This window comes from Scardinius erythrophthalmus (genome assembly GCF_964197995.2).
Source record: "Scardinius erythrophthalmus genome assembly, chromosome: 23".
NCBI lineage: Eukaryota > Metazoa > Chordata > Actinopteri > Cypriniformes > Leuciscidae > Scardinius > Scardinius erythrophthalmus.
The window spans coordinates 13953706-13971726 of record NC_138243.1 but is presented as its reverse complement, the minus strand read 5'-3'; the positions used below and the strand labels follow the sequence as shown (position 1 = coordinate 13971726).

At 36.9% G+C, this 18021-nt stretch overlaps 1 protein-coding gene across 6 annotated transcripts in view; it reads right to left on the bottom strand.

Moving 5' to 3' along the window:
* LOC308684032 (protocadherin gamma-C5-like) overlaps window positions 1-18021 on the bottom strand; it is a gene marked incomplete at its 5' end in the record, with an annotated part of 159710 nt that overhangs the window by 133481 nt on the left and 8208 nt on the right. For 2 of the 6 annotated variants that reach the window (XM_081355044.1, XM_081355046.1), the window contains one exon: window positions 8681-11156. The exons of 2 other annotated variants lie outside the window; for them this stretch is intronic. In XM_081355044.1, the coding sequence (XP_081211170.1) occupies window positions 8681-11086 (2406 nt within the window). Of the gene's footprint in view, window positions 1-762; window positions 3128-8680; window positions 11173-18021 lie in introns of those variants that run through there. 2 more of the 6 variants (XM_081355038.1, XM_081355036.1) reach the window with 2 other exon arrangements.

Sequence of the window (18021 nt, the reverse complement as noted above, 5' to 3'; positions counted from 1 at the left end):
GATGTAGATTGAATCAGCGTCAAAATTAAATATTTAAAATAAATTAGGCCATCTACGTTAAAGCTTAAGAAAAAAAATAGATATATATGTTTGGTATTGACTAAAACAACAACACAATATCGTAACAAACTGTAAATTATTGCAGAGATTAAACACACAACTTTACTAGCAAATGGCATTTTACTATTTTTTGGAAGACCGCTATACCCATTAACAAAATATTATAGTAAAAAAACAACAAAAAAAACAGTATATATATATATATATATATATATATATATATATATATATATATATATATATATATATATATATATATATGTATATATGTGTGTGTATATATATATATATATATATATATATATATATATATATACTGAGAAATCCCTCTAAATTTTTGTGTCCAGAATTGATTAATGCAGCGTTCAAGTACTGTGAAAGGTTTGTAGGAATACATTTATGAGATCAGAAATTCGCGACATAATGTGGACTATTTAAAATGTTTTCATTAGCAGAGGCAAAATCATTTGATATGAAATGCGGTAAAAGAATAAAAATTATACATTTATAGTACAGCGATAGCTTCTAATAAATAACCACACAAGTGTTTTGTTTTTGTTTTGTTTTGTTTTTTAAACTGGAACCCCCTTAATAAAGTCAGTGGTATTATTTATGCTACTATCATTTAAAAACGTATAATCAGCGGAGACACCACGAAATGCAAAAATAAAAAGGAGTCCAGAGGAGTTAAACCTCTCTTACCTCATCTTCAATTCCTGTAACATCTAGTGTAATCATGCTCGAGCCAAACTGAATATTGTAATCATTTTTTAGAGTCCCACCAGCAGGAAGTGTGTTTTCATTATACGATCTCACAAACTTGAAGTCACTTGTGCGCGAGCCTGTGGTTAGATACGCGTCATAATTGTAAGAGCTGCGGAGAGTTCCTGCTCCATCCACCTCTGCATAGTTGGGAGGCAGATAGGCGCTGGGAACAGCAACTGCTCCATCAAACAACAGTCTGGGCTTTCTCCTGTGACAAAACTTCACTGCCAAGATCAGTATGATGAACGTCAGGAAGAAGGTGCACACGGAGACTAATGCAATGATCAAGTATGACGTTACTTTAGAGTTACTGTCCTCATAAGTCATATCTTTAAGTTCAGGAACTTCAGAAAGGTTGTCAGAAATCAGTAAATTCACAGCACAGGTTGTAGACAGAGAGGGCTGACCGTTATCCTTCACTGAAATAACAAGGTTCTGCTTCATATTGTCAGATTCAGAAATGTCTCGTTGTGTTTTGATCTCTCCACTATGGAGACCAATGGAGAAAAGTCCCGGATCAGTGGATTTCAAGATCTGATAGGACAGCCATGCGTTCTGTCCAGAGTCAGCATCTACAGCGATCACCTTGGAGACCAGAGAGCCTGAGAGAGTCGCTTTAGGGACCATTTCAGTCATTAAAGACTTTCCATCTGGAACAGGGTATAATATCTGTGGAGAGTTATCATTCTCATCTGTTATGAAGACTTTCACAGTCACGTTACTGCTGAGTGGAGGAGAACCATTGTCTCTGGCAACAACTTTGACACTGAAGTTTCTGAACTGCTCATAGTCAAATGATCTTACAGCATGAATCACCCCTTTATCTCCATTAACAGATAGAAATGAGGACACTGGGACCCCATTGACTTCAATGGGAACCAGAGAGTACAGTACAGTCCCGTTCTGTCTCCAGTCTGGGTCATTTGCACTGACAGAACAAACAGAAGTGCCTGGTTTGTTATTTTCACTTATATAAGCACTGTATGTCTGCTGCTCAAATACAGGAGGATTGTCATTCACATCTGAGACAAATAAATGAATTGTCATGGATGTGGATAATGGTGGAGATCCTCCATCTGTGGCTGTGATGGTAATGTTGTAATCAGATTCTTTCTCTCGGTCTAGAGCTTTTGTAGTTACTAGAGAGAAATAGTTTTTAACAGATGGGTTCAGTTTGAAAGGAACATTTTGCTGAACAGAGCAACGAATCTGCCGGTTTTCTCCTGAGTCTTTGTCTTGAACATTAATGATTCCCACTTCAGTGCCTGGATCAGAGTTTTCAGGTATCGGGTTATTCAAAGATTTAAGGATGATTCTAGGTGGATTATCATTAACATCAGTTATATCTATGATAACTTTAGCAGTTGATGCCAATCCAAAGGCATCTTGGGCATGAATTCCCATTTCATACTTTTTGTCTTTTTCATAATCAATTTCTCCAGTAACTACAATTTGTCCTGTTGTCTTATCAATAGAAAATAATTTTGCAATTTTATCTGATATTCTGCTGAATTCATACGTCACTTCCCCGTTTGGACCTTCATCAGCATCAGTGGCGCTCACTCTGATTATTTCTGTTCCTGAAGGAGTATTTTCAGCCAGAGTGACCTTATAAACAGGCTGACTAAATACTGGGACATTATCATTGGCATCTAGAACAGTGATGTGTATGACAGCAGTGCCAGATCTCTGCGGTGAACCACCATCAGTGGCTGTTAGGATCATATCTATCTTCTTCTGCTGTTCACGATCCAGCTCCTTTTCCAAAACGAGTTCTGCATATTTCCCTCCATCCGCAGTATCATGTAGGGTCAAGATGAAATTTTTATTTTTCTCCAGTGAATAGCTATTAATAGCATTTTGACCGATATCCGTATCATGCGCCTCATGCAAACGGAATCGCTGGCCTTTGTCTGCCGATTCTCTAATTTCAAAGTTAAAACGGTCATTTGGAAATTGTGGTGCATTGTCATTTATATCTTCAATATTCAGAATTATTCGGTGAACTTCAAGAGGGTTTTCCAGGACGAGCTCATAACTGAGAATGCAGGGAATTTGAGTTCCACAAAGCTCTTCTCGGTCTATTGTCTCTGCCACGATTAAATCACCAGTATTCAGATTAATATCACAATACCGTTTGCTGCTGTCCTCCGTGTCTATCCGAGCTTTACGAGAAGATAATTGTTTCACGTCCATCCTGAGATCCTTGGCTATATTTCCAATCACATTCTGGGGCTTCGTTTCTTCTGGAATATTGTAGCTCAGATCTGCACAGACGATTTTCAGAGGAAAAAGAAGGAGAGCCACGAAAAACGCAAAGAAAGGGACTGAGAATAATTTGTATTCCATTGTTGATGTTGCATCTGCCCAAAAGTAATTAATCTTTGAAGGATTATATTCCAATAATACTAACGGCATCGACGGATTGTTACTCCATTTCGTGAGGCGTTTATGCTACCAGACAGAGCTCATACTGGGAGGAGAGACGCATCAGTCTGCACTCTTGGTGAACAGCGACTCTGTGCGTATATTTCTACTCATTGCATTTTGCTTGTTTTCTATTAAAAGACGATAGGAATGAACCAAATAAAGTCTAACATTTTTCAAAGCCCGTTGCTGTGCAATATTTATTCACTTAAACGAATTATACTGTAAAAGCTGAAAACCGGAGACTCTTTTCGAGGTATAGCACTACAGTCAGTGATGGCGCTGTCCAGGCATGTGGTTCTGAAACAGGATGACCTCACAGACAGATTTGATGAGAAAATTTTGACGAAACCCTACATTTATATTAAGTGAGTAAATTCGTTGTACAAAGAAAGTCTTTTTCACCAGTTCAATCTTATTTTTTTATATTAAATTGTAAATGTTGTGCATTGTTTTTATTATTATTATTATTATTATTGTTGTTGTTGTTGTTTTTTATTTTATTTTTTTATTACTTGAACAAAAATTACAGAACAGGAGCAAATAAAACAAACAAACAAAAACAAAAATGCCAGGGTTAAGGATACAAAAATATAAAATACAAGAAAGTGATTAAAAACAAAACTGAATAATAGACCAAACAAAAAATAAAAGTCTTTGTTATTTCACAAAATCTTAAATGTATTCAATGAATGAATGGTTTTAACAGCTTTTTTAGTTTGTACAGTCATTAATGGAAACCATATAATTTATTTCAATACCACATAAATAAAAGGTTTCTGATTACTAAATTTACAAGACTTAACAATATACGTTTCATTTTACAGACTCTTTTCATATTTGAAGAAAAAAAAAAAAAAAAAAAAACATGTTGGTATAACAAAAGAAAGTTGCATTCCAATTTGTCATTAATAAATAAAACTTCCTACCATAACCTCTTTGTATTGACAGTGCCAAAATAAATGACATACAGTTTTAGCAAAAAACAAAATGAATAATTTTTTGTTCAATGTCTTTGTTAAACTTGGATAGAAAATTTTTAGCGGGGTAAAATTTTTGCAATATCTTAAATTAAATTAAATCATTGACCTAATTTGTAGTAATATATTTATTAGGTAACAGCCAGACCTTACTCCAATAAATAGTTCCAATAAGCCTTGACCAATAGGAAATGACATGTGGTTTACTCACTACTTCTTTTTGAAAAAGGGAATGTATAGCCTTATTATTTTTGCTTGTCGAAAAACAAACTTTACCACAGAACGCATCAGCTAAATGAAATAAAGACACATGTTTAGAGTATGAAATACCTCTACATAAAGAGACAACACCCGAAGAAATAGCACCAGTTACAGAGGCAAATTCTTTAGGGGAAACAGGGAAGTTGAAGCATGAAAAGAATTCATATTCCACACAGAATTAGTGTTTTTTAGAAAATATTTCAACCAGTTAATTTAAAATAGTGTTATTTATAATAGATTTCAAAACATAGAAAAAATAGAATTAAGCCCACCATTTTTATATGAATGAACAATTACAGATTTTCTAATATAATGTATACGGGTTTTCCACAAAAAGTTCAGCATTTTTTGATCAGTTTTCTTATTTATTTTAATATCTGTATGTATCAAGCTACATAAGTAAGCCTAGAAATACCTTCAGCCTTAGCCAGCAGAACAGAACGTTTGAGAGACAAGTCCCTCTGTAACCAAATATTAAATCTGTTCTTTACTTTTTTATTCACAGGGTCAAAATTTTGTGAGATTCTCTCCTGCACATTTTTAGTAATAACCCTACCCAAGTAAGTTGGAGCATCCTTTACAGGAATATTACAAATTGTTCTGGCATGGCAACTTTTTAAAGCAAACACTTCACATTTTTGTAAATTAAGGCATAGACCTATAAGGCACTGGAAAAAAATTCTATGAACTTGACAGCTGACTGAATTTGATCAACATTTTTCAAGAAAAGAGCTGTGTCATCAGCCAACTGACTTATCAGGACACTTCTCTCTTCAACTTGAATTCCTTTTATCTTGCATGATTTAATGAAGTGACAAAACGCCTGAGCAACAATGAGAAAGAGGTAAACAGAAACTGGGCAACCTTGCCTAACTCCTCTTTCCAGATAAAACCTTTGTGTAGTGCCATTATTTCAGTGGCGGCTGCTGGTCTTTCAAAGAGGGGAAGCTCATTTTCGGCCTACATCATAAAAATTATTCATTTATACGTAAATTCTACGTTCCTTTTCAAGAAAATGCTCTGTGAAAAATGAATGTAATAATATAATAAAAGTATAAATAATAATAATATAATAAAGTATAATAATAATGCTAGCCTAGTAATAATAAGATATTTTTAAAATGATTTTTGAATTATTACTAATAATAATAATATAAAAAATACAATAAGTAATAATATAATAAAGGTATAAATGTATAATTGTGTGAAATGTATTATAAAAAATATGTGTATTCATATTAAACCCTTTTAAACGTAAATTTAAAATATCCTGGCTGACCCCTGTGAGTTTCCATGGTGACGCGTCATTGCTTGTCACGTGACAAATCTGCTTTTATTTCATTTTTTTATTCAAAATATTCACAAATTTATAAAGTTATAAATTAATTAATTAATAAAGTTAGCTATGGCATGAAATATCTGATATTCCGATTGTCAAATATATGCAAGTGGAAGTGTTATGTTGTTTAAACACCTTTTAATGATGCCGTTGCCCATCACTGCGGATACTGGAGCTCATTAAACACACCATTATTTAAAACGATCGCGTTAGTTTGTGCCACTGTTCAGAGAATCGGATCTGTTGGATTTACAGCACGTGAATTCATCCACTTCTCCCGAAATACATGAAAGTAAGTGGCCGGTGATCTGGGAGAAGAATATAGTTAGCTTAAAGTTAAAGTTACTTACACAATGCTTACACAATCTGATGAATAAACTGAGTTTGCCGTTGCCCATCACTGCGGATACTGGAGCTCATTAAACACACCATTATTGAAAATTGGCTAGCAATTTCGACAAGCAAATACCAAGAAATAGGTTGCAGCAGTTTGTCTTTGAAAAATCCGCGATGGGACTGAGCTCGAACAGCTTCAACATCAGCGACTTTTTATTGTATGAAATCGCTGTCAATCAAAAGCAGACACAGCCTTTCGACAGACCCTCCAATCATCACGCGGAAGCCCGGAGTCCAGGCCAGCCCACTCCCCGTTCACCCCCAGAGAAGCTGAGCTTCCATGGGCGGGACATAATCGCAGCATTTATCCAATCACCGTCTAGTTTCGAAGCGCAGAAAAAAACTGTTTGAAGCAGCCCCATAGAAGTCAATGGAAGCTGGGCTTCAACAGGGAAATGCGCTGTCTGTGACGCTACGGGAATGTATGAGAAGGAAATCGAGTCAGCAGACCTGCTGTATGTAGCTGATTCTGAACGAACTCGTCTTTGAGACGAACGTTTTCTAACGCATTTTAGTCAATAAAATGTTAATACAATAGTACATATTTGACCGTTAATTTTTTTGACATTATAGGGGAAGCCGAGCATCCCTTGCAGTCTTAAACAAATCGCCACTGCATTATTTAATTTCACAGAACTATTTCCACCTGCATAAAGAGTTTTCATGGCATTACAGAAATAGGCCCCAAACCCAAAGTGTTCTAAACAGTAAAAAAATAAATGGATGCTCAACAGAATCAAAGGCTTTGAAAAAAAATCTTTAAAAAATTTATAAAGCTATCATCTTTTATAAGGTCAGAATAATCAATAAGATCAAAAATAAGTCTGATATTATTAAATATACGTCTGTTTCTCACAAACCCAGATTGATTTTCGTCAATAATGGAATCTAATACTAATTTGAACCTTTGGGCAAAGACATGAGCAAATATTTTATAGTCATTATTCAACAGACTAATGGGTCTCCAATTATCAATAAGCAACAAATCTTTCTTGGACTTAGGAATCAAACAAATTATACCTTGCGTCATAGTTGTAGGAAGTTGTGAGCACTTTAAGCTTTCAGAGTATACTTCAAAAAGAAATGGGGTAAGAATCTCAGAAAACTGCTTATATAACTCCGTAGTAATTCCATCGTTACCAGGTGATTTAGTCAATTTTAAACGTTCAATAGCTTGCTTAATTTCCGTAATAGTTATTGGGAAATCACATAACTTTTGGTCCTTTTCAGTAATTGTTTTGACATTCTTAAAATGTTTACAAAAAGATGTCATATTATGCTCACTGATTTTAGAAGTGTATAAATTAAAGTAATAATTATGGCAAAAGCTAGAAATTATGTCAACATTTTCTGTAATAGATCCATTAATATTCATTTTAGAAACAGAATTTAGTTTAGCCCTTGACTTTTCAAGTTTAAAAACATAAGCAGACACATGCTCTAACCATTTTTGCCTTGATCGAATAAAGGCTCCTTGTGCTCGCATTCTGTACATATTATCAAGCTCGTTTTGCAGCTCTGTTAGATGCAATCTCTGTCCTTCTAACAGGTCCACTGTGGGAATGGCTAAGCTTTCACTAACTTTTTTCTCTTCCATAAGACATTGTGATTGAACTAATGTGCTTATAAACTTTCTCAAATTTTAATAATTCCCAATTATGACTAAACAAACCTTCCTTTTTGGCTTGAATCCATGTTTAACAACACTCAATTTAAGCAAAGAACTATTCATTTTCCAGTATGAATTATACAATTTGTGTTTGGAGAAATATTAATTTTGATTAATATGGCCTTATGGTCAGTTAATGGTGTTGCCATAACATTAAAAAAATATTGTTCCAATCAAAATGGTTAGAGACAAGCCAAAAATCAATCTAGAGCCATCCTTGTTAGTCCAAGTATACACAATATCATCTAAATGTTTCTCTCTCCATATGTCAATCAGATCAAATCTGTCCATAAACAATTTTAGATTAATTTATATTTTTATATTTAATATTTAAATTTGAAAGCCGTCTTGATGACCACCTATCTATTTATTTATTTAAAACAACATTGAAATCACTCCCTATTGTTAAATAAGAATCAGGATATTTGGATAACCAATGTGTAAGCCTTTCCTCCAACAAACATAATAACTGGTCACTATCAGATTTACAATTATATCCATAATTTTAACTACTATAAAAATACACTAAAACATTTTAAAATTAAGCATATAAAGTGGCCATTTTTATCACAGTCCAAATGCAAAACCTCACCACCATTATTTTTCGGGCAAGAAACCCCTGCTGAGTGTTCTGTTCCATGAGACAGCCAAATATCACTACCCCATTGTGATCTCCAAAAATATCTCCAACTAACTCTGAATCAACAAAACAGAGAAAAAAAAAAACCTGGATAAACAGCAAACCTTATGAAAATGAGTCCAGAGGAGTTAATCCTCTCTTACCTCATCTTCAATTCCAGTAACATCAAGTGTAATCATGCTCGAGCCAAACTGGGTATTGTGTTCCAGAGTGCCACCAGCAGGAAGTGTATTTTCATTATACGATGTCACAAACTTGAAGTCACTTGTGCGCGAGCCTGTGGTTAGATATGCGTCATAATTGTAAGAGCTGCGGAGAGTTCCTGCTCCATCCACCTCTGCATAGTTGGGAGGCAGATAGGCGCTGGGAACAGCAACTGCTCCATCAAACAACAGTCTGGGCTTTCTCCTGTGACAAAACTTCACTGCCAAGATCAGTATGATGAACGTCAGGAAGAAGGTGCACACGGAAACTAATGCAATGATCAAGTATGACGTTACTTTAGAGTTACTGTCCTCATAAGTCATATCTTTAAGTTCAGGAACTTCAGAAAGGTTGTCAGAAATCAGTAAATTCACAGCACAGGTTGTAGACAGAGAGGGCTGACCGTTATCCTTCACTGAAATAACAAGGTTCTGCTTCATATTGTCAGATTCAGAAATGTCTCGTTGTGTTTTGATCTCTCCACTATGGAGACCAATGGAGAAAAGTCCCGGATCAGTGGATTTCAAGATCTGATAGGACAGCCATGCGTTCTGTCCAGAGTCAGCATCTACAGCGATCACCTTGGAGACCAGAGAGCCTAAGAGAGTCGCTTTAGGGACCATTTCAGTCATTAAAGACTTTCCATCTGGAACAGGGTATAATATCTGTGGAGAGTTATCATTCTCATCTGTTATGAAGACTTTCACAGTCACGTTACTGCTGAGTGGAGGAGAACCATTGTCTCTGGCAACAACTTTGACACTGAAGTTTCTGAACTGCTCATAGTCAAATGATCTTACAGCATGAATCACCCCTGTATCTCCATTAACAGATAGAAATGAGGACACTGGGACCCCATTGACTTCACTGGGTACCAGAGAGTACAGTACAGTCCCGTTCTGTCTCCAGTCTGGGTCATTTGCACTGACAGAACAAACAGAAGTGTCTGGTTTGTTATTTTCACTTATATAAGCACTGTATGTCTGCTGCTCAAATACAGGAGGATTGTCATTCACATCTGAGACAAATAAATGAATTGTCATGGATGTGGATAATGGTGGAGATCCTCCATCTGTGGCTGTGATGGTAATGTTGTATTCAGATTCTTTCTCTCGGTCTAGAGCTTTTGTAGTTACTAGAGAGAAATAGTTTTTAACAGATGGGTTCAGTTTAAAAGGAACATTTTGCTGAACAGAGCAACGAATCTGTCGGTTTTCTCCTGAGTCTTTGTCTTGAACATTAATGATTCCCACTTCAGTACCTGGATCAGAGTTTTCAGGTATCGGGTTATTCAAAGATTTAAGGATGATTCTAGGTGGATTATCATTAACATCAGTTATATCTATGATAACTTTAGCAGTTGATGCCAGTCCAGAGGCATCTTGAGCGTGAATTCCCATTTCATAGTTTCTTTCACTTTCATAATCAATCTCTCCAGTAACTACAATTTGTCCAGTTGTCTTATCAATAGAAAATAATTTTGCATTCTTATCAGACAATCTGCTGAATTCATATGTCACTTCCCCGTTTGGACCTTCATCAGCATCAGTGGCGCTCACTCTGATTATTTCTGTTCCTGAAGGAGTATTTTCAGCCAGAGTGACCTTATAAACAGGCTGACTAAATACTGGGACATTATCATTGGCATCTAGAACAGTGATGTGTATGACAGCAGTGCCAGATCTCTGAGGTGAACCACCATCAGTGGCTGTGAGGATCATATCTATCTCCTTCTGCTGTTCACGATCCAGCTCCTTTTCCAACACGAGTTCTGCGTATTTCCCTCCATCTGCACTATCATGAACATTCAAAACAAAATGTGTGTTTCTCTCCAGTGAATATCCATTAACCGCGTTATGTCCAATATCTGAGTCATGAGCCTCATGCAAACGAAATCGCTGGCCTTTAACTGCTGATTCAGTGATTTCAAAGTTAAAACGGTCATTTGGAAATCGTGGCTCGTTATCATTTATATCCTGAATTTGCAAAATTATTCTGTGCACTTCAAGAGGGTTTTCCAGGACGAGCTCATAACTGAGAATGCAGGACATTCGAGAACCACAAAGCTCTTCTCGGTCTATTGTCTCTGCCACGATTAAATCACCAGTATTCAAATTAATATCACAATACCGTTTGCTGCTGTCCTCCGTGTCTATCCGAGCTTTACGAGCAGATAATTGTTTTACATCCATCCTGAGATCCTTGGCTATATTTCCAATCACAAACTGGCGCTTCGTTCCTTCTGGAATATTATAGCTCAGATCTGCACAGACGGTTTTCAGGGGAAACAGAAGGAGAGCCACGAAACACTTAAACAAAGGACCTGAAGAAAGTATGTATCCCATTTTTGAAGATTTGATGTTGCACCTGTCCAACAGTAAATAATCTTTGAAGGATGATATTGTAATAATTAAATCGGCGTCGACGGACTGTTACTCCATTTTGTGAGGCGTTTATTCTACCAGACAGAGCTCATACTGCATACATTAAGTGTGGGAGGAGAGACGCATCAGTCTGCACTCTTGGTGAATAGCGACACTGTGAGTATTTTTCTGTTAATTGCATCTTTCATCTATTTATTAAAAAGACAACAGTGAATAACCAAGTGAAGACTGATCTTTGGCAACGGGGATATTTGTAAAATAATAATTTACATGCATCTATATATTTTGGAAAGGAACTAAAAACGTCACGCATTCGGAGATAAACAACAGACAATGCTGACGCTGTCCATGTTTGTGGTGCTGAAACCTGATGACCTTAAAGAAAATGGACAATAAATTACTTACGTAACTTTGAAATCATATTTAAAAAACGCGTAAATTCTTTTTAAAAGAAAAGGGCTTATCATTTTGCTAGCCGCTTCAAACAAACTCAGAAGTACTGTACTATGAGACTCATAGTGAAATGTTGAAACACATTTAGACCATCTACGTTTTTAGAGTAAAGGAACGTTTTTAGAGTAGAACAATAACACAATATCGTTAAAAAAATAAAAAAATAAAAATAAAATTTAATCTGGCAGAGATCAAATGAAGAGTTCAGATGCAAAAGCCTCTTAAGTGCCATCTGAAATTTTCTTCTAGAATGATCATTTTTATCAAGCTCGTATATTTAAGTTCAGTAATTTCACTTAAATGACAATTAATAGGTTATTTTCATTGCCATTTAAGTGAAATAGCTGAACTTAAATGAGCTTGATCAAAATTATTATTCTAGAAGAAAATTTCAGATGGCACTTAGAGGCTTTTGCATCTGAACTCTTAAAATACACAACTTTACTAGCCAATGCCTAGACTTTTGTTTTTGGGTTCAAAAATTGATGAATGCAGCGTTCAAGTACTGTAAAAGGTGTGTAGGAAGTAAATACATTTATGAGATAAAAAAATTTGCGAGCCAAATAATCTTGACCATTTCAATTGTTTTCATTATAGCAGTGGCAAAAGCATTTGCTAGATGAGATATGAAATGCTGTAAAAGAATAAAGATGGTAGTACTTTCATACTTGTGTAATACAGCGTGAGCTTTTAATATATTAGCACCCTAGTTCTTTCTTTAAATTGGAGCCTCTTTAATGAAGTAAGTGATATTATTAATGATAATAACATTTTAAAATGTATAATCAGCGGAGACACCACAAAATGCAAAAATAAAAGGAGTCCAGAGGAATTAAGTCTCTCTTACCTCATCATCAATTCCTGTAACATCTAGTGTAATCATGCTCGAGCCAAACTCAATATTGTCTTCATTTTTTAGAGTCCCACCAAAAGGAAGTGTGTTTTCATTATACGATGTCACAAACTTGAAGTCACTTGTGCGCGAGCCTGTGGTTAGATACGCGTCATAATTGTAAGAGCTGCGGAGAGTTCCTGCTCCATCCACCTCTGCATAGTTGGGAGGCAGATAGGCGCTGGGAACAGCAACTGCTCCATCAAACAACAGTCTGGGCTTTCTCCTGTGACAAAACTTCACTGCCAAGATCAGTATGATGAACGTCAGGAAGAAGGTGCACACGGAAACTAATGCAATGATCAAATATGACGTTACTTTAGAGTTACTGTCCTCATAAGTCATATCTTTAAGTTCAGGAACTTCAGAAAGGTTGTCAGAAATCAGTAAATTCACAGCACAGGTTGTAGACAGAGCGGGCTGACCGTTATCCTTCACTGAAATAACAAGGTTCTGCTTCATATTGTCAGATTCAGAAATGTCTCGTTGTGTTTTGATCTCTCCACTATGGAGACCAATGGAGAAAAGTCCCGGATCAGTGGATTTCAAGATCTGATAGGACAGCCATGCGTTCTGTCCAGAGTCAGCATCTACAGCGATCATCTTGGAGACCAGAGAGCCTGAGAGAGTCGCTTTAGGGACCATTTCAGTCATTAAAGACTTTCCATCTGGAACAGGGTATAATATCTGTGGAGAGTTATCATTCTCATCTGTTATGAAGACTTTCACAGTCACGTTACTGCTGAGTGGAGGAGAACCATTGTCTCTGGCAACAACTTTGACACTGAAGTTTCTGAACTGCTCATAGTCAAATGATCTTACAGCATGAATCACCCCTGTATCTCCATTAACAGACAGAAATGAGGACACTGGGACCCCATTGACTTCACTGGGTACCAGAGAGTACAGTACAGTCCCGTTCTGTCTCCAGTCTGGGTCATTTGCACTGACAGAACAAACAGAAGTGCCTGGTTTGTTATTTTCACTTATATAAGCACTGTATGTCTGCTGCTCAAATACAGGAGGATTGTCATTCACATCTGAGACAGATAAATGAATTGTCATGGAAGTGGATAATGGTGGAGATCCTCCATCTGTGGCTGTGATGGTAATGTTGTAATCAGATTCTTTCTCTCGGTCTAGAGCTTTTGTAGTTACTAGAGAGAAATAGTTTTTAACAGATGGGTTCAGTTTGAAAGGAACATTTTGCTGAACAGAGCAACGAATCTGTCGGTTTTCTCCTGAGTCTTTGTCTTGAACATTAATGATTCCCACTTCAGTACCTGGATCAGAGTTTTCAGGTATCGGGTTATTCAAAGATTTAAGGATGATTCTAGGTGGATTATCATTAATATTAGTTATATCTATGATAACTTTAGCAGTCGATGCCAATCCAGAGGCATCTTTGGCCTGAATTCCAACTTCATAATTCCTTTCATTTTCATAATCAATTTCTCCAGTCACCACAATTTGTCCTGTTATCTTATCAATAGAAAACAATTTTGCAGTTTTATCTGAAATTCTGCTGAATTCATATGTCACTTCCCCGTTTGGACCTTCATCAGCATCAGTGGCGCTCACTCTGATTATTTCTGTTCCTGAAGGAGTATTTTCAGCCAGAGTGACCTTATAAACAGGCTGACTAAATACTGGGACATTATCATTGGCATCTAGAACAGTGATGTGTATGACAGCAGTGCCAGATCTCTGCGGTGAACCACCATCAGTGGCTGTGAGGATCATATCTATCTCCTTCTGCTGTTCACGATCCAGCTCCTTTTCCAACACGAGTTCTGCGTATTTCCCTCCATCTGCACTATCATGAACATTCAAAACAAAATGTGCGTTTCTCTCCAGTGAATATCCATTGACCGCGTTATGTCCAATATCTGAGTCATGCGCTTCATCCAAACGGAATCGCTGGCCTTTGTCTGCTGATTCGCTAATTTCAAAATTAATACGCTCATTTGGAAATTGTGGCACGTTGTCATTTATATCCTGAATTTGCAAAATTATTCTGTGCACTTCAAGAGGGTTTTCCAGGACGAGCTCATAAGTGAGAATGCAGGACATTCGAGATCCACAAATCCCCTCTCGATCTATTGTCTCTGCCACGATTAAATCACCAGTATTCAAATTAATATCACAATACCGTTTGCTGCTGTCCTCCGTGTCTATCCGAGCTTTACGAGAAAGTAATTGTTTCACATCCATCCTGAGATCCTTGGCTATATTTCCAATCACATACTGGCGCTTCGTTTCTTCCGGAATATTGTAGCTCAGATCTGCACAGACGAGTTTCAGAGGAAACAGAAGGAGAGCAACGAAAAACGCAAAGAAAGGAACTAAAACTAATCTGTATTCCATTTTTGAAGGTTTGATGTTGCACCTGTCCAAAAGTAATTAATCTTTGACGGATGATATTCTAATAATTCTCTCGGCGTCGACGGACGGTCACTCCATTGTGTGCGGCGTTTATTCTACCAGACAGAGCTCATACTGCATACATTAAGTGTGGGAGGAGAGACGCATCAGTCTGCACTCTTGGTGAATAGCGACACTGTGAGCATTTTTCTGTTAATTGCATCTTTCATGTATGAAATGACAACAGGGATCAACCAAGTGGAATCGTAGTGTTTTTCATCGCGTAATTTTGTAAAATAATAATTTACATAAATATATAGGCAATATATTGGAAATTAGCTAAAAAAAGGTCTCGCATTCAGAGGAAAAAGTAAACAGAGAGTGTTGTCGCTGTCCATGCTCGAGGTGCTGAAACTGTTTTTTTTATTATTATTTTTTTATTCACAGCTTCAACCAAACTTCTGTAGTAGGTTTAAACGCACATGATACACTGTACTATTGGCCTCACAATGATAAATGTTCAAACACTCAAACCATCTACGCTAAAACTTACCAAAGAACTAAGCTTGGATTTTAAACTAAAACAAAAAAGAAAACAAAGCAACAAAACTTAAATCTAGCACAGACCAAATACACAAGTTTACTAGCCAATGCCATGTTATTTTTTTCTAATCAAAACAGACCGCAATTCACATTAATAAAATATAATAGAAAAAAAAAATAGTACAGATCATTTTCTTCAAAAACAGACCTTTTTCGGAACTGATGAATGCAGCCTTCAAATATTGGTAAAGGTGTGCAGGAAGTATGAGATCAGAAATTCGCGACCAACATGATTTAAAGTATTTAAATATAGCCTTCGTTATTAAAAGAAGAAAGACGATAGTAGTTAGAGATGATAGGAGTTTTATATGTAATACAGCGTGAGGACTAATATGTTTCCCAAAATACTTTTACATTTTTAAACAGGAACCGCCCTAATAAAGTATGTGATAATAATGCAAATATCAATTAAAAATTTCAGCGGAGACAACATAAAATACAAAAATAAAAAAGGGTCGAAAAGAGTGAAGCTGCTCTTACCTCATCTTCAATTCCAGTAACATCTAGTGTAATCATGCTCGAGCCAAACTCAATATTGTGTTCCTTTTTTAGAGTTCCACCAGCAGGAAGTGTGTTTTCATTATATGATCTCACAAACTTGAAGTCACTTGTGCGCGAGCCTGTGGTTAGATACGCGTCATAATTGTAAGAGCTGCGGAGAGTTCCTGCTCCATCCACCTCTGCATAGTTGGGAGGCAGATAGGCGCTGGGAACAGCAACTGCTCCATCAAACAACAGTCTGGGCTTTCTCCTGTGACAAAACTTCACTGCCAAGATCAGTATGATGAACGTCAGGAAGAAGGTGCACACGGAAACTAATGCAATGATCAAATATGACGTTACTTTAGAGTTACTGTCCTCATAAGTCATATCTTTAAGTTCAGGAACTTCGGAAAGGTTGTCAGAAATCAGTAAATTCACAGCACAGGTTGTAGATAGAGACGGCTGACCGTTATCCTTCACTGAAATAACAAGGTTCTGCTTCATATTGTCAGATTCAGAAATGTCACGTTGTGTTTTGATCTCTCCACTATGGAGACCAATGGAGAAAAGTCCCGGATCAGTGGATTTCAAGATCTGATAGGACAGCCATGCGTTCTGTCCAGAGTCAGCATCTACAGCGATCACCTTGGAGACCAGAGAGCCTGAGAGAGTCGCTTTAGGGACCATTTCAGTCATTAAAGACTTTCCATCTGGAACAGGGTATAATATCTGTGGAGAGTTATCATTCTCATCTGTTATGAAGACTTTCACAGTCACGTTACTGCTGAGTGGAGGAGAACCATTGTCTCTGGCAACAACTTTGACACTGAAGTTTCTGAACTGCTCATAGTCAAATGATCTTACAGCATGAATCACCCCTGTATCTCCATTAACAGACAGAAATGAGGACACTGGGACCCCATTGACTTCACTGGGAACCAGAGAGTACAGTACAGTCCCGTTCTGTCTCCAGTCTGGGTCATTTGCACTGACAGAACAAACAGAAGTGCCTGGTTTGTTATTTTCACTTATATAAGCACTGTATGTCTGCTGCTCAAATACAGGAGGATTGTCATTCACATCTGAGACAAATAAATGAATTGTCATGGATGTGGATAATGGTGGAGATCCTCCATCTGTGGCTGTGATGGTAATGTTGTAATCAGATTCTTTCTCTCGGTCTAGAGCTTTTGTAGTTACTAGAGAGAAATAGTTTTTAACAGATGGGTTGAGTTTGAAAGGAACATTTTGCTGAACAGAGCAACGAATCTGCCGGTTTTCTCCTGAGTCTTTGTCTTGAACATTAATGATTCCCACTTCAGTACCTGGATCAGAGTTTTCAGGTATCGGGTTATTCAAAGATTTAAGGATGATTCTAGGTGGATTATCATTAACATCAGTTATATCTATGATAACTTTAGCAGTTGATGCCAATCCAGATGCATCTTGAGCATGAATTCCCATTTCATAGTTTCTTTCACTTTCATAATCAATCTCTCCAGTAACTACAATTTGTCCAGTTGTCTTATCAATAGAAAATAATTTTGCATTCTTATCAGACAATCTGCTGAATTCATATGTCACTTCCCCGTTTGGACCTTCATCAGCATCAGTGGCGCTCACTCTGATTATTTCTGTTCCTGAAGGAGTATTTTCAGCCAGAGTGACCTTATAAACAGGCTGACTAAATACTGGGACATTATCATTGGCATCTAGAACAGTGATGTGTATGACAGCAGTGCCAGATCTCTGCGGTGAACCACCATCAGTGGCTGTGAGGATCATATCTATCTCCTTCTGCTGTTCACGATCCAGCTCCTTTTCCAACACGAGTTCTGCGTATTTCCCTCCATCTGCACTATCATGAACATTCAAAACAAAATGTTTGTTTCTCTCCAGTGAATATCTATTGACCGCGTTATGTCCAATATCTGAGTCATGAGCCTCATGCAAACGGAATCGCTGGCCTTTGTCTGCCGATTCTCTAATTTCAAAATTAAAACGGTCATTTGGAAATTGTGGCGCATTATCATTTATATCCTGAATGTGCAGAATTATCCGGTGCACTTCAAGAGGGTTTTCCAGGACGAGCTCATAACTG